The 14,784-nt window shown below is 36.5% G+C and overlaps 1 protein-coding gene across 3 annotated transcripts in view; it reads right to left on the reverse strand.

The window, feature by feature from the left end:
• Window positions 1-14,138, reverse strand: part of nompC (no mechanoreceptor potential C) — a 154,233-nt gene extending 140,095 nt beyond the window's left edge. For all 3 annotated transcript variants that reach the window (XM_067767561.1, XM_067767560.1, XM_067767562.1), the window contains exon 1: window positions 13,735-14,138. In XM_067767561.1, the coding sequence (XP_067623662.1) occupies window positions 13,735-14,130 (396 nt within the window). In that variant the 5' untranslated portion in view covers window positions 14,131-14,138. The remainder of the gene's footprint in view (window positions 1-13,734) is intronic.
• Window positions 14,139-14,784: the final 646 nt, after the last annotated feature.

Raw genomic sequence — 14,784 nt, forward strand, 5'->3', positions numbered from 1 at the left:
GAGCGCATTTATAGGTATGTATGGGCGTATGTATGTATGTATTTTAATTTCATATCAGCTTGACATACACACATATTTATTCGCGTTAACGTTAATAATGGTTAAGAATGCACATACATATTTCTTGAAAAATACTCTTTACTTAAAAGTTTTACACTTTTCGTTAAAATTCTTAAACAAAAGATTTATTTTATTTAATAATTTGGGAAAAATTTAAACAACGTGACATCAGGACGGACAAGGCGACAGCTGTTTCGATTATACCTTGTAAATCTCTTCAAAGCCTTTTCTCCCGGGAGTGGGAGTCGAACTCGCACTCCTACGATAGTTGAAATGGTTGTAAACGCATTCAGCTACGTCATGCCTGTTGTGTAGTTCTTCCCGCCTGAAAACCGCCGTACCAAGCATAGCTTTAACACATAATTGCATACGAAGTATGCAATGTGTAAAAGATTAAAATATGCAAAAAGAAGGCAATTGGGAAGAACTACACAACAGGCATGACGTAGCTGAATGCGTTTACAACCATTTCAACTATCGTAGGAGTGCGAGTTCGACTCCCACTCCCGGGAGAAAAGGCTTTGAAGAGATTTACAAGGTATAATCGAAACAGCTGTCGCCTTGTCCGTCCTGATGTCACGTTGTTTAAATTTTTCCCAAATTATTAAATAAATTATAAAATTAAAAAATTGCTTCAAATAAATGTTTTCATACATTTTGAAAAAACAATATGGGCAATCCCCGATTATTAAAATCATACAAAAAGATTTATTTCTTGGTTTGTTTGTATGTTTGTATGTACAAATATTAGTTCACTAAGAAGATTTAATTTATCTATATATGTATATAAACAAAGATGTTAGGTTAGGTTGGACTGGCTGGTCAATAAAGACCTCACATAGAATGAATGTGTCCATAGTGTTACCATAATTTGTTTGACGACCAAACGGAAGAACCCCAATTAGGTGCCAGGACCTATGTTATAGAATAACTCCGTCCTCTTGGGAAATACTAGCAGTTTCTAGAACCCAGTTTAATTGCTGCCACGAAGCCTGGCAACTCTGCCGCCCCTAATAGCTGGACTTTGACCTGGCGAGCACAGGACATGAACACAGAACGTGCTCAACCATTTCTTCCTGCAGCTCACACTTCCTAGTCTTGCTGTTACTGAAGAGGCATGTGACGACTGCCTTCTGTCCAGTCAGTAAGCTCATCGTGAGCCTTAAGTCTTCTCTCTTCAGAGATATGACCCCTTTTTGTGAGTCTAATATCGTTAGCTTTGCACATGATCTTAGAAATTTGCAGCCCCGCGCTTTTGTCCATGCCTTTCCTGCTTGATGGATCATATGCAACTCCTGTCTTCTTTTGATTTCCCCAAACGGATTGGGACGTCTATCGTCGACTCAGCGAGTGTAGTACCCTTCTTTGCTAACTTATCGGCCTTTTCGTTACCTTCTATTCCTTTATGACCGGGAACACAGTAAAGATATATATGGTCCAGCATGAGCGAAGTTTTTCCAATGCTTTTTTGTATTCAAGAACACTTTTTGATGAAGAACTGTGTGAGATAATTGCCTTAATCGCAACCTGACTATCAGTATACATATATATTGACGCGACTGTAGCTTAAGCAGAATTTCTGCCGCTTTATTCACTGCTATAATTTATATATTTATTTATTTATTTATTTATCTCGTTTTAATCTAGAACGTGTGAAAATTTTCATACAGATTACAAGAACAAAAATAGACACACAGTTATTTAATCGTAAAAACTAAAAGTTACCTAAAAGTTTACGTATATAAGTAATTTAATATCGATTTAAACATATGTTTTGTGGAGGAAAAGTCCAGACCCACAGGATTTGAAAGCATATTAAACTCTTTCAAAGCTCTTGAAATTGGAGCATTAGACGCGTAATTTGTTCTAAACGTGTCCAGCCAGAAAGTATCGTGATTGCGTAGACTCCTCTCTGGGATGTTGAAACAAATTCTGGCCAGCAGAAATGGGCAGTCAATCGCTCCACTTATCAAGTCAAAAACAAAGGTGAGAGACAGAATAGAACGTCTGCTGTTTAACGATTTTAGGCTTATGAGCAAACAGCGACTACTGTAAGAAGGAATCGGGTCACTGAAATGCAACGACCGTAGGGCAAAGCGAACAAAAACTTTTTGCACACGTTCAAGCCTGGTAATGTGACAATTATAGAATGGCCTCCAGATAAAGACGGCGTATTCTAATTTAGACCGCACAAGAGAGGTGTATAGCAATTTTAATGTGTAAGGATCGGTAAAATCAGAGCTAAATCGTTTGATGAAGGCAACTGTTGAATATGCCTTCGCTATTATGTAATTCAAATGGGGTTGAAACAGAAATTTACAGTCGAATACAACACCAAGATCAGTAATTTCACTTAAAGTGGATAATCGAAGACCATCGATTTTATACCACCTGGATAACGGACAGCGAGACTTTGAGTAGCAAACATGTGAGCACTTTTTTATATTAAGATTCAACTTATTACGTTTACTCCAGTCGGCAACATTATCTATATCAGATTGTAGCCTTACCATGTCTTCATTGCTCGTAATTGTCGAAAAAATCTTAAGATCATCAGCGTACAACAGAAAATTTGCGTAATTGAAACAGCTGGTTATATCATTGATGAAAATTACGAAGAGAAGCGGGCCCAGTATGCTACCCTGTAGAACCCCAGAAGTCGCAATGAAAGGATCAGATGAAGCCCCATCAACCGTAACCACACATTTACGAGAGGAGAGATAGGATTCAAGCCATTTTAAAAGAGTGGAATGAAACCCTAGAGCTGTCAGTTTCAATAGTAAAATTGTGTGGTTCACCTTGTCAAAAGCTTTTGTAAAGTCAGTGTAAACTGAATCAACTTGAAGGCGATTTTGAAACGCAGAAATGCAGTATTCCGAAAATACGGCGAGGTTTGAGACTGTTGAGCGACCTTTAACAAAACCGTGTTGTTGAGCGGAGATCAAGTGATTTACCGTAAAATAAATTTTATTTTTAACTATAGCCTCAAATAGTTTTGAGACTGAGGATATCTTTGAAATTGGCCGATAATTCGCAATATTGTTCTTATTACCACTTTTAAACACTGGAGTGATAGAACTGACTTTCCACGCATCAATAAACACTCCTCGTTAAAGTGACTTATTGAACAGAACTAACAATGGGGAAGCAAGGGCAGAACATTTTTTAAAAGGTATGAAGACAACCATCCACATCGGTTTTAGTAGACATCTTCAGTTGTCGGATCCCTTCTTCTATATCAGCGAGCGTTAGGGTGAGCGATCCAAAATTTCTTGGGGAATTTATGTTCGTGTAACACACCTGATCAAAGTCAGTGCCAGCTTCGAAGTTTGACTTGAAGAAATCAGCAAAGAGATTAACAGCTTCAATAGTGGAGTGCGCTTTGGTCTCATTGAGATAGACAACAGAAGGTATGCTCGAACACGATTTTCTGGAATTGACATATCTCCAAAATGATTTCGAGTTTTGCTTTATATACGATTCGAACTTACGAGTATAATTACGCTTCAAGTCCCTGTTCATGGATTTAAATTTACTTGAACAAAACAGAAATTTCTCTTTATATATAACAGATTTGGATAATTTAAACTTCTTGAAATATTTGTTTCTTAAATTCTTAAGTTTTAACAAGTAAGGAAGGCTAAGTTCGGGTGTAACCGAACATTACATACTCAGTTGAGAGCTATGGAGACAAAATAAGGAAAATCACCATGTAGGAAAATGAACCTAGGGTAACCTTGGAATGTGGTTGTATGACATGTGTATCAAATGGAAGGTATTAAAGAGTATTTTAAGAGAGAGTAGGCCATAGTTCTATGGATGGACGCCATTTAGGAATATCGCCATAAAGGTGGACCAGGGCTGACTCTAGAATTTGTTTGTACGATATGGGTATCAAATGAAAGGTGTTACTGAGCATTTTACGAGGGAGTGGGCCTTAGGTCTATCGGTGGACGCCCTTTCGAGATATCGCCATTAAGGTGGACCAGGGGTGACTCTAGAATGTGTTTGTACGATATGGGTATCAAACGAAAGGTGTTACTGAGCATTTTAAGAGGGAGTGGGCATTAGGTCTATAGGTGGACGTCTTTTCGAGATATCGCCATTAGTGTGGGCCAGGGGTGACTCTATAATGTTTGTGCGATATGGGTATCAAATGAAAGGTGGTAATGAGTATTTTAAAAGGGAATGGGCTTTAGTTCTATATGTGAACGCCTTTTCGAGAAATCGCCATAAAGGTGGACCAGGGGTGACTCTAGAATATGTTTGTACGATATGGGCATCAAAGCAAAGCTGTTAATGAGTATTTTGAAAAGGAGTGATCCTTAGTCCATAGGTGGCCGCCGTTTCGAGATATCGCCATAAAGGTGGACCAGGGGTGTCTCTAGAATGTGTTTGTACGATATGGGAATCAAATGAAAGGTGTTACTGAGCATTTTAAGAGGGAGTGGGCATTAGGTCTATAGGTGGACGCCTTTTCGAGATATTGCCATTAGGGTGGGCCAGGGGTGACTCTAGAATGTTTGTACGATATGGGTATAAAACGAAAAGTGTTACTGAGCATTTTAAGAGGGAGTGGGCAATAGGTCTATAGGTGGACGCCTTTTCGAAATGTCGCCATTAGGGTGGGCCAGGGGTGACTCTAGAATGTGTTTGTATGATATGGGTATCAAATGAAAGATGGTAATGAGTATCTTAAGAGGGAGTAATCCTTAGTTCTATAGGTGGACGCCTTTTCGATATATCGCCATAAAGGTGGACCAAGGGTGACTCTAGAATGTTTGTACGATATGGGTATCAAACGAAAGGTGTTACTGAGCATTTTAAGAGGGAGTGGGCATTAGGTCTATAAGTGGACGCCTTTTCGAGATATCGTCATTAGGGTGGGCCAGGGGTGACTCTAGAATGTGTTTGTACGATATGGGTATCAAACGAAAGGTGTTACTGAGCATTTTAAGAGGGAGTGGGCATTAGGTCTATAGGTGGACGTCTTTTCGAGATATCGCCATTAGTGTGGGCCAGGGGTGACTCTATAATGTTTGTGCGATATGGGTATCAAACGAAAGGTGTTACTGAGCATTTTAAGAGGGAGTGGGCATTAGGTCTATAGGTGGACGCCTTTTCGAGATATCGCCATTAGGGTGGGCCAGGGGTGACTCTAGAATGTGTTTGTACGATATGGGTATCAAATGAAAGGTGGTAATGAGTATTTTAAAAGGGAGTAATCCTTAGTTCTATATGTGGACGCCTTTTCGAGATATCGCCATAAAGGTGGACCAAGGGTGACTCTAGAATGTTTGTACGATATGGGTATCAAACGAAAGGTGTTACTGAGCATTTTAAGAGGGAGTGGGCATTAGGTCTATAGGTGGACGCCTTTTCGAGATATCGCCATAAAGGTGGACCAAGGGTGACTCTAGAATGTTTGTACGATATGGGTATCAAACGAAAGGTGTGACTGAGCATTTTAAGAGGGAGTGGGCATTAGGTCTATAGGTGGACGCCTTTTCGAGATATCGCCATTAGGGTGGGCCAGGGGGACTCTAGAATGTTTGTACGATATGGGTATCAAACGAAATGTGTTGCTGAGTATTTTAAGAGGGAGTGGGCATTAGGTCTATAGGTGGCCTTTTCGAGACATCGCCAATAGGGTGGGCCAGGGGTGACTCTAGAATGTTTGTACGATATGGGTATCAAACGAAAGGTGTTACTGAGCATTTTAAGAGGGAGTGGACATTAGGTCTATAGGTGGACGCCTTTTCGAGATATCGCCATTAGGGTGGGCCAGGGGTGACTCTAGAATGTGTTTGTATGATATGGGTATCAAATGAAAGATGGTAATGAGTATCTTAAGAGGGAGTAATCCTTAGTTCTATAGGTGGACGCCTTTTCGATATATCGCCATAAAGGTGGACCAAGGGTGACTCTAGAATGTTTGTACGATATGGGTATCAAACGAAAGGTGTTACTGAGCATTTTAAGAGGGAGTGGGCATTAGGTCTATAGGTGGACGCCTTTTCGAGATATCGCCATTAGGGTGGGCCAGGGGTGACTCTAGAATGTGTTTGTACGATATGGATATCAAATTAAAGGTATTAATAAGGGTTTTAAAAGCGAGTGGCCCTTAGATGTATATGTGAAGGTGTTCTCGCGATATCGACCAAAATGTGGACCAGGTGATCCAGAAAATCATCTGTCGGGTACTGCTAATTTATTTATATATGCAATACCACTAACAGTATTCCTGCCAAGATTCCAAGGGCTGTTGATTTTGCCTTGTAGAACTTTTTCATTTTATTCTACTTAATATGGTAGGTGTCACACCCATTTTACAAAATTTTTTCCAAAGTTATATTTTGCGTCAATAAACCAATCCAGTTACCATGTTTCATCCCTTTTTTCGTATTTGGTATAGAATTATGGCATTTTTTTCATTTTTCGTAATTTTCGATATCGATAAAGTGGGCGTGGTTATGGTCGGATTTCGGCTATTTTTTATACCGAGATAAAGTGAGTTCAGATAAGTAGGTGGGCTAAGTTTAGTAAAGATATATCGGTTTTTGCTCAAGTTATTGTGTTAACAGCCGAGCGGAAGGACAGACGGTGGACTGTGTATAAAAACTGGGCGTGGCTTCCACCGATTTCGGCCATTTTCACAGAGAACAGTTACCGTCATAGAATCCATGTACCTACCAAATTTGAGAAGGATTGGTAAATTTTTGTTCGACTTATGGCATTAAAAGTATTCTAGACAAACTAAATGAAAATGGGCGGAGCCACGCCCATTTTGAAATTTTCTTTTATTTTTGTATTTTGTTGCATCATATCATTACAGGAGTTGAATTTTGACTTAATTTACTTATATACAGTAAAGATATTAAATTTTTTGTTAAAATTTGAATTTAAAAATTTTTTTTTTTAAAAGTGGGCGTGTTCTTCATCCAATTTTGCTAATTTTTATTTAGCACATATATAGTAATAGTAGCAGCGTTCCTACCAAATTTCATCATGATATCTTCAACGACTGCCAAATTACAGCTTGCTAAACTTTTAAATTACCTTCTTGTAAAAGTGGGCGGTGCCACGCCCATTGTCCAAAATCTTACTAATTTTCTATTCTGCGTCATAACGTCAACCCATCTGCCAAGTTTCATCGCTTTAATTGCCTTTGGCAATGAATTATCGCATTTTTTCGGTTTTTCGAAATTTTCGATATCGAAAAAGTGGGCGTGGTTATAGTCCGATATCGTTCATTTTAAATAGCGATCTGAGATGAGTGCCCAGGAATCTACGTACCAAATTTCATCAAGATAGCTCAAAATTTACTCAAGTTATCGTGTTAACGGACGGACGGACGGACGGACGGACGGACGGACGGACGGACATGGCTCAATCAAATTTTTTTTCGATCCTGATTATTTTGATATATGGAAGTCTATATCTATCTCGATTCCTTTATATATATACAACCAACCGTTATCCAATCAAACTTAATATACTCTGTGGGCTCTGCTCAACTGAGTATAAAAATCGTTTTGTATACCAAGGTATTTTATATCTGGGTTTCTTAAGGATTGGGATGTGCTTAACGCAGATCTCACCTAACTCATATTTAAAGATTTCAAAGCAGTTGGCAATATCAACGTTGGAAAATATTGGATTCCAATCAATGGCATCAACTGCAAGGTTAACCATATCAGCATCCATTCGACTGAAGCAGAAATTAGTAACTTGTTCATCATAATGAACCGAATTAAACTCATAGAATTCGACCTTTAAAACGAATGGTATATGATGAATACCAGGAGTAGAGGATCAAGGCGTTCAAATAAAGTAAAATGTTCATTATCGTTGACAAAAATTAAGTCTAAAATGCTAGAAAGCCGATTTCGAAAACCATTTATCTGAGATATACTATTTACGTTATTTGCATATAGCTCATTACTATCATCAATATAAGACCAAACAATATTGCCCAAGTTGAATTCACCCATGACACAGATACTATCATTATTATGACTAGATGCTACTGCTAAAATATTGTCCACATGTGCTCGGTATAGCATATCGTTGCTTGTCGGAGGTATATAAGAAGCGCAGATTAAAATGTTTGAAACACCTTTTACTGCCACGCAGAGCTGATCCGATAGTGTATCATCATTCTTTAATGTCATGAGTGACGAGCGAAATTTCCGATTAACTGCTATAAGAACACCTCCGCCTCTACTGTGACCAGTTTTAATATAATCACGGTCCTTTCGAAACAACATAATAACATATGCTTACATGCACCTTAGGGACTCCGAAACCACTGCGCCGATTTTCTTCAAATTTGCAGGTTAGCTTCACAGCGACCTGTATCTTTCCGGAAAGTGGACCATATTCGATCAAATTCTATTCGCAAATCGATATGCCTTAAACTTGGTATATAGGTAGCACTTCACCTAGTCTAATGATGCCAAAGAAGTATAACTTCTCACGCGCGAACACACACCTTTTTTTTGATTCTAGAGTACATTAAACTTGTTACAAGACGAAGAATAAAAGTTGTACAACTGCTTTCAAAAATTAAAAAAAAAGATTTAATGATGAGCTAATTATATACTTTCGTTCCACCAAATATACATAAATTCTGTTAGTAAAAGCTTACAAAAATTTATTTATCACTTTTCCAAGCTGTCGAACTTTTAATCCATATGCACAATTCCCCTCACGAGAATGTCACAAGCAGTGTAGTAGATTATGTTTGGAAATTTAATAAAGACTTTTGTAACAAATATCAACACAATTTAGATTAGCAGGATCCAATTTAGTTAAGACTTATGGCAAACCTGTAAGAAAGCGATACTCGACCAGCATTGCATATGAGCAACATTTTTCGTCCTCATGCCAGGAGAATGAATACGCCTTTTTTCGATTTTGAGTATAAAGGAGGCAATTGGAATAAAGTGGCACTCAAAAAATGTGCATTGATTTTAATTAACTGACATTGTGTTGTACCAAGGTGCTGTGTAGATATAAGCAATCATCTGATGGGAGTACAACACCTGGTAATGAACTCGCATTGGTGGGGTGTAGAAAAGGCTTAGAAGAAATTAACAAGGTATAATCGAAACAGCTGACACCTTGTTCGTTTTAAGGTTGTGTTGTTTGAATTTCCCCGAAGTACTCAATTAAACAATAAACTTTAAATTTAATTTTGTTGTTGTTCGCTGATGTGTCTGCCAAGACCCAATTCATTATTTTAATGTTTTGAGCAAACTCAATAAAATCAGTGTCATTTTAAATAACGACTGGTACAGAAAGTTCTGCAAATTTGGAACTCCGTATAGTGTTTTTAGTAATGATATAATATGCTTTGAATAATTGATTTTAAAATTGGTATTTAATGACATTTTTAAACGGTTTTATTTAGCTTGACTTGACTGGCTGGCTGGCCGGCACGAATTTTGTAATTGAAATTTAAGTAACTTCCCGATAAGCTACAAGCTTGAAACTTGGAATATAGTTCACAACCCGTTGAAAATGCAATAATAAGAAAAAAGACTCCGATAGTTGGCGCATGGATCGAAAAATTTGGAACACATAATACATATATGAATAGAAAGCGTATTTGTGGTCCGATTTGGCTCATGTATGGAACACATAATACATACAAGAATAGAAAGAGACCTATGAAAAAATCGCCGCTAGGTGGCGCAAGGATCCAGATATTCAAAAAAATCGTATGTGTGGTCCGATTTGGTCCATATTTGGAACATATAATACATACATGAATAGAAAGCGACCTATGAAGTCCGATTTAGCTCATATTTTGAACAAATATTACATACAGTCCGGTAGAAGTGAGGAGGGACAAGCTTACGTGGAGCAGAGTCGAGTAAGGTCTTTGGAAGGATTATGTATTGAGGACTTAGATTTTAACAAATTGTCAGGAAATAGTCCTTGTAATAATGAGTCACTAAATGAACTAAATAGAATGAGAAATAATGGGCACTTAAATAAAAATTAAAATTTGAAAATAAAATGATTAAAAAAAATTTTTAAGTTAAACGGTTTTATTGCAATATTTACTTGAAGTAATAATACATAATACTAAAAGCTAAAAAATAATTAGGTAGGTCCTAGGTACTAATCATCACACTCCTCACCAATCTAGAGCGTCGATCAGACAATTAAATAGAAGCGTTGGACGTGTCAAATTTCTATTGATAGTCATATATAAGACCAACTGAACCTTAATCAGGTTATGCTACGCCTCACATTTTTAGAAATTTCACGCGCCCAACGATTTTATTTAATTGTCTGATCAACGCTCTAGATTGGTGAGGAGTGTGATGATTAGTACCTAGGACCTACCTAATTATTTTATATCTTTAAATAGTATGTATAATTACTTCATTTAGGTATTGTTTTCAATAAAACCGTTTAGCTAAAAAATTTTTTTTTTATTATTTTTTTTTAAGTATTGGCTTCTGAAGTCAAACCCATTACAAGTGTGATATATTATACGTCAACTGTCTGACAGGATGTTCAAGATAGCTACAATTTAGTGTTTTGGGAGCGTTTTGACATGATGTTCAATATCGCGGCGCATAAGGCCGGCCATTTTCAGCGGGTAATATAAAGAGACGCAGGATGAGACTAAAATTTTGTCTCATCCTGCGTCATCGTGTTCGTTATTTTGACGTCTATGCTTAAGATATCATACTTTCTTTATCCACAATAGTCAAGCCTTTAGCAACTAGAAAAATAAAACGAACGATGAGCTAAGTAACAAAATTTTCTACATTTGGACAAATAATCGCACTGTTACAAACAAAAAGCTAGCGAAACACACAGGATCATCCTATAAAAGGGTTTTGCGCTTCAACAAAGATGGCTTAGTGAGTACAAACCAAGAAGTGGCCGCCCAAAGGGATCAGCAGAAGCTCATTTGGAGAACAATGATCTCTTATGAGCCGATCCATGTCAACAAGAGATAGCAGAAACCACACATGTGCAAGTCAGACGAATCCAGCAGAGAAATGGTACTGAAACGTTCAAAAGTTCCAACAAGAAGTGAAAACAAGTAAGGACGGGACTGGTATCCGGTTGTGCCGAAAACTTTATACCTTTCGTGAATGGAGCTGTACCAATGATTTTATTCCTTTCGTAATATGCGAATAATCGGCTGTACAAGATGTGTAATATACAGAGAAGAGAAGTACATAAACTACATTTTCGGTAACTATAAAATAAAAATATTCACATAAAGTTTCAAATTTCTTGTGGTCATGCGATAGTTCTGACTTATCTGAACGTATACGTAAGTATTTCATGAAATTTAAAGCTTCAAGCTGGGGTAGAAGTTGCGGAAAGTTGTTTAGCTAAACAATCGGTTGTATGGGATATATTAGCTGATAAATTGGGGAAGATATGACAAAGAAACCTTTTTCCTGGAAAATCGGTTGTATGAGAGATATATGCTATAGTTGTCTGATCTGTTCGCTTCCAACAAATGCCCCATCTGACACCAAAATATATCTTTTGACCAAATTTCATCAAGATATCTCAAATATTAAGGTATTAGTTTACGTTCAAACAGGCAGACGGACGGACATGGCTAAATCAATTCATTCTGAACAATTCGGTATATGTACATATTGGTGGCCCTATCTCTTCTCCTTTAAGAACGGACGAAATTTTCAGATTCTTCATAAACTTAATAAACTTCGAAATTTCATATCCAGGTGAACAGGAAAGTATCAGTGGCAATTTTTATGAAACAAATTTTTTTTTTTTACTTTCGACAGCTTAAGGCAAAACTGTTACGAATTTTATAATTAAAGTTATACAAATGAAGCCTGAAAAAAGTTCAAAAATTTGAGAAAAGTTGATGGAATTTCGAGTATACAGATAGTCATATTCATTTTAGTCTTACAAGGTGCAAGCTATAGATCTTCCAAATACAGGTCAAGTTTTGAAAATTTTTTACGAAGGTTGTTTCAGAAATTTTTCTACATAAAAAATAAAGTTATATGGAAGAAGTTTGTATGGAAGAATATTTAATGCGAAAAAGTTTTTCAAAAATCAAAATGAATTTCGATAGGCCTATAACTGGTACCTTATGAGACTAAAATTGATTGAGCTATAAAACTTAATACTGAAAAAAATTTTAAAAACTTTCAATAAAATACTCAAAGTTTTCTTAAAATTTTCTCCAATTTTTTCAGTTACAAAATTTATGGAAGTTATTTCTTGCGGGAAATCTTTAACTCAAATTTTTTCATACTAAAATGTATAGGGCCACAAAACTGTAAACTCAAAAAAAAAAAAAAAAAAAAATCAGAAAACTAACTAAAAAGTTCAAAATTAGTATGAATATTTCTCGAACTTTTTAGTTACAAAATTCAAAGAGGTTTTTTCTTACACTATAGAAGATAAATAAAAATTGTAGAAAATTGATACAAATTTCCACTTCTATTTTCTTGCTGGCTGCTTTTTATGTTATGTAGATAGTCATTTTTATACCCAGCTGTACTTGTACACAGGGTATTATAACTTTAATTGGCTGGTTGTACAGGTATAACAGAATCGAGATAGATATAGACTTCCTTCCATCAAAATCATCAGTGACGAAAAAAAATTTGACTAAGCCATGTCTGTTCGTCTGTCCGCCCGTTAACACGATAACTTGAGCAAGTATTGAAATATCTTCACCAAATTCGGTATACGGGCTTATCTGGACTCAGCATAGATTGGTATTGAAAATTAGCGAAAATTAAGAAAAATGAAAATATAGGATAATTCTAAAACAAATAAAGCTAAGCTAATAAAATTTGGTGGTTGGCTTGGCTTTATGACATAACATAAATTCCACAAAATTTTGGAATATGGGCGTGGCACCACGCACATTAGGAGACGAAAATTTGTAAGTTTCCCAAGCCGTAAATTAAATTTAAAGATAACTATTTCATTGAAATTTGGCAGATACACTATCCTTTCCAAATGATATAGACTGAATGAAAATAATCAAAATTGGTAAAAATTATGCTCACTTTTCCTAAAGGTCTAACCTCTATGGTATTTAACCACATTTGACTGATATTCTACATCAGTAATGGTATGGTTGAGCTGTGAAAAAAACTTAAACAAATTTCTTGTTATTCTTTCTGAAATACTTTTAATGCCATAAGTCGAACAAAAATCTCCCAATCCGAACGAAATTTGTAATAAAAATTTTTTCATTGTTACAACTGTTAAACTGCAGTTTTACCCATTCAAGTTCAGTAGTTGCAGCTTCTGTCTTCTTGCTTCTTTTGAACGAAAATGAGTTCAGAGTAGAACCATATTTGAATTCTTGCGCAGCCTTATAACACTTTTAACCACAGAAAGCAAACAACAACAGCGTTTCAAGAACACAGCGGGTGTGCAATGTTCAGTTTCACCCGAACTTAGACATTCTTACTTGTTTTATTATTATTAATTCTTTAGCGCTTTTTCACCAACTGTCAAAACACACAGCTAGTTTTAAAGAAAAATCTAAATCTTAAAACTTGATTAAGTAGATTTCGAATACTTTTCGTGATAATTCGATTTCGTGCTAAAGAATACTTTCAAAACTCGACCTCTAAACTAGTACAAAATTACACTTGTAAAAAATTTCACAATACATATGTTTTCATAACTCACCGCATCATGTATACCCGCCAACGGTATATGATTTCCATCCTCGCCAGCATTCGCGACATATTTCTCCAATTTCTTTAGTTCTTGCTCAACTGGCGTCCATTCACTTTTCATCGCCAAGGCGAGTATCTTATTTGATGTGTCGCGTATTGAAGCGCCCGCACTGGGTGGTTTTGGTGCGGAAAATCCATCCGTCTCCTTCTTATCACCATTACTTGAACTATCATCCTTTGGATCGGAATCAGCTTTACTAGCTGGTGTTGCACGTTCACTAGTCGTAGCGGATTCATCAGGAGTGCTGCCGCTCACCGCACCAACAACACTTGCAGGCGCACGACGTCCAATACCACCGCCCGCAGCGGCACCACGCCCACCCCCACGCTTACTAGGTACCGACATAATTATTGCTTTTGCACTTTACTTATTGCATGGCAGCGTAGGTATCAAGGATTATCTTCATGTTACGATAACGCTACATTATTATTTAAAATGTATACCAAGCCATAGAGAGCTGAGACTGTTTTGTGTGTATTTGTGCATTGTTTGGTTGTAAATCCATTGCAACCGAAGCATTTGAATTGACTTTGATGCGATTACACAACAAATTTTGGCATTTATTTTTATAGAAAATTTAAGAACGGTGTGAGATTTTTGGTTTTTATTTTCAATAAATTTGTTTTGAGCAACAGCAAATGCTGTTATATTTTTGTTAAAAACAAAAATTTATTAAAAGAAATTTTTTAGTAAATTTTTTTTTTATAAAACTTTTTTTTACTCAATTCTCTTACAATATTTTTTCAATTATGTTTTTAATTTCTTTGTGTGTAAATTTTAATAAACTTATACCACTTCACTTAAAATTTCCTTCTTAACTTCCTTTATAAGGCTCACTCCTTTGCATATGTGCTTGCACTTATGTATGTGTGTGTGTGTGTATTCACAAGTTTCTTCACAATCCTACACACTGCAATATATTAAGCCACCAGTTTATTTATCCGAAAAATCAACCGTTTGCAATGAGCTACTCCGACTTTCTGATTTCTGCAACTAAAT

This window comes from Eurosta solidaginis, chromosome 2, assembly GCF_040869045.1.
Source record: "Eurosta solidaginis isolate ZX-2024a chromosome 2, ASM4086904v1, whole genome shotgun sequence".
Classification (NCBI taxonomy): domain Eukaryota; kingdom Metazoa; phylum Arthropoda; class Insecta; order Diptera; family Tephritidae; genus Eurosta; species Eurosta solidaginis.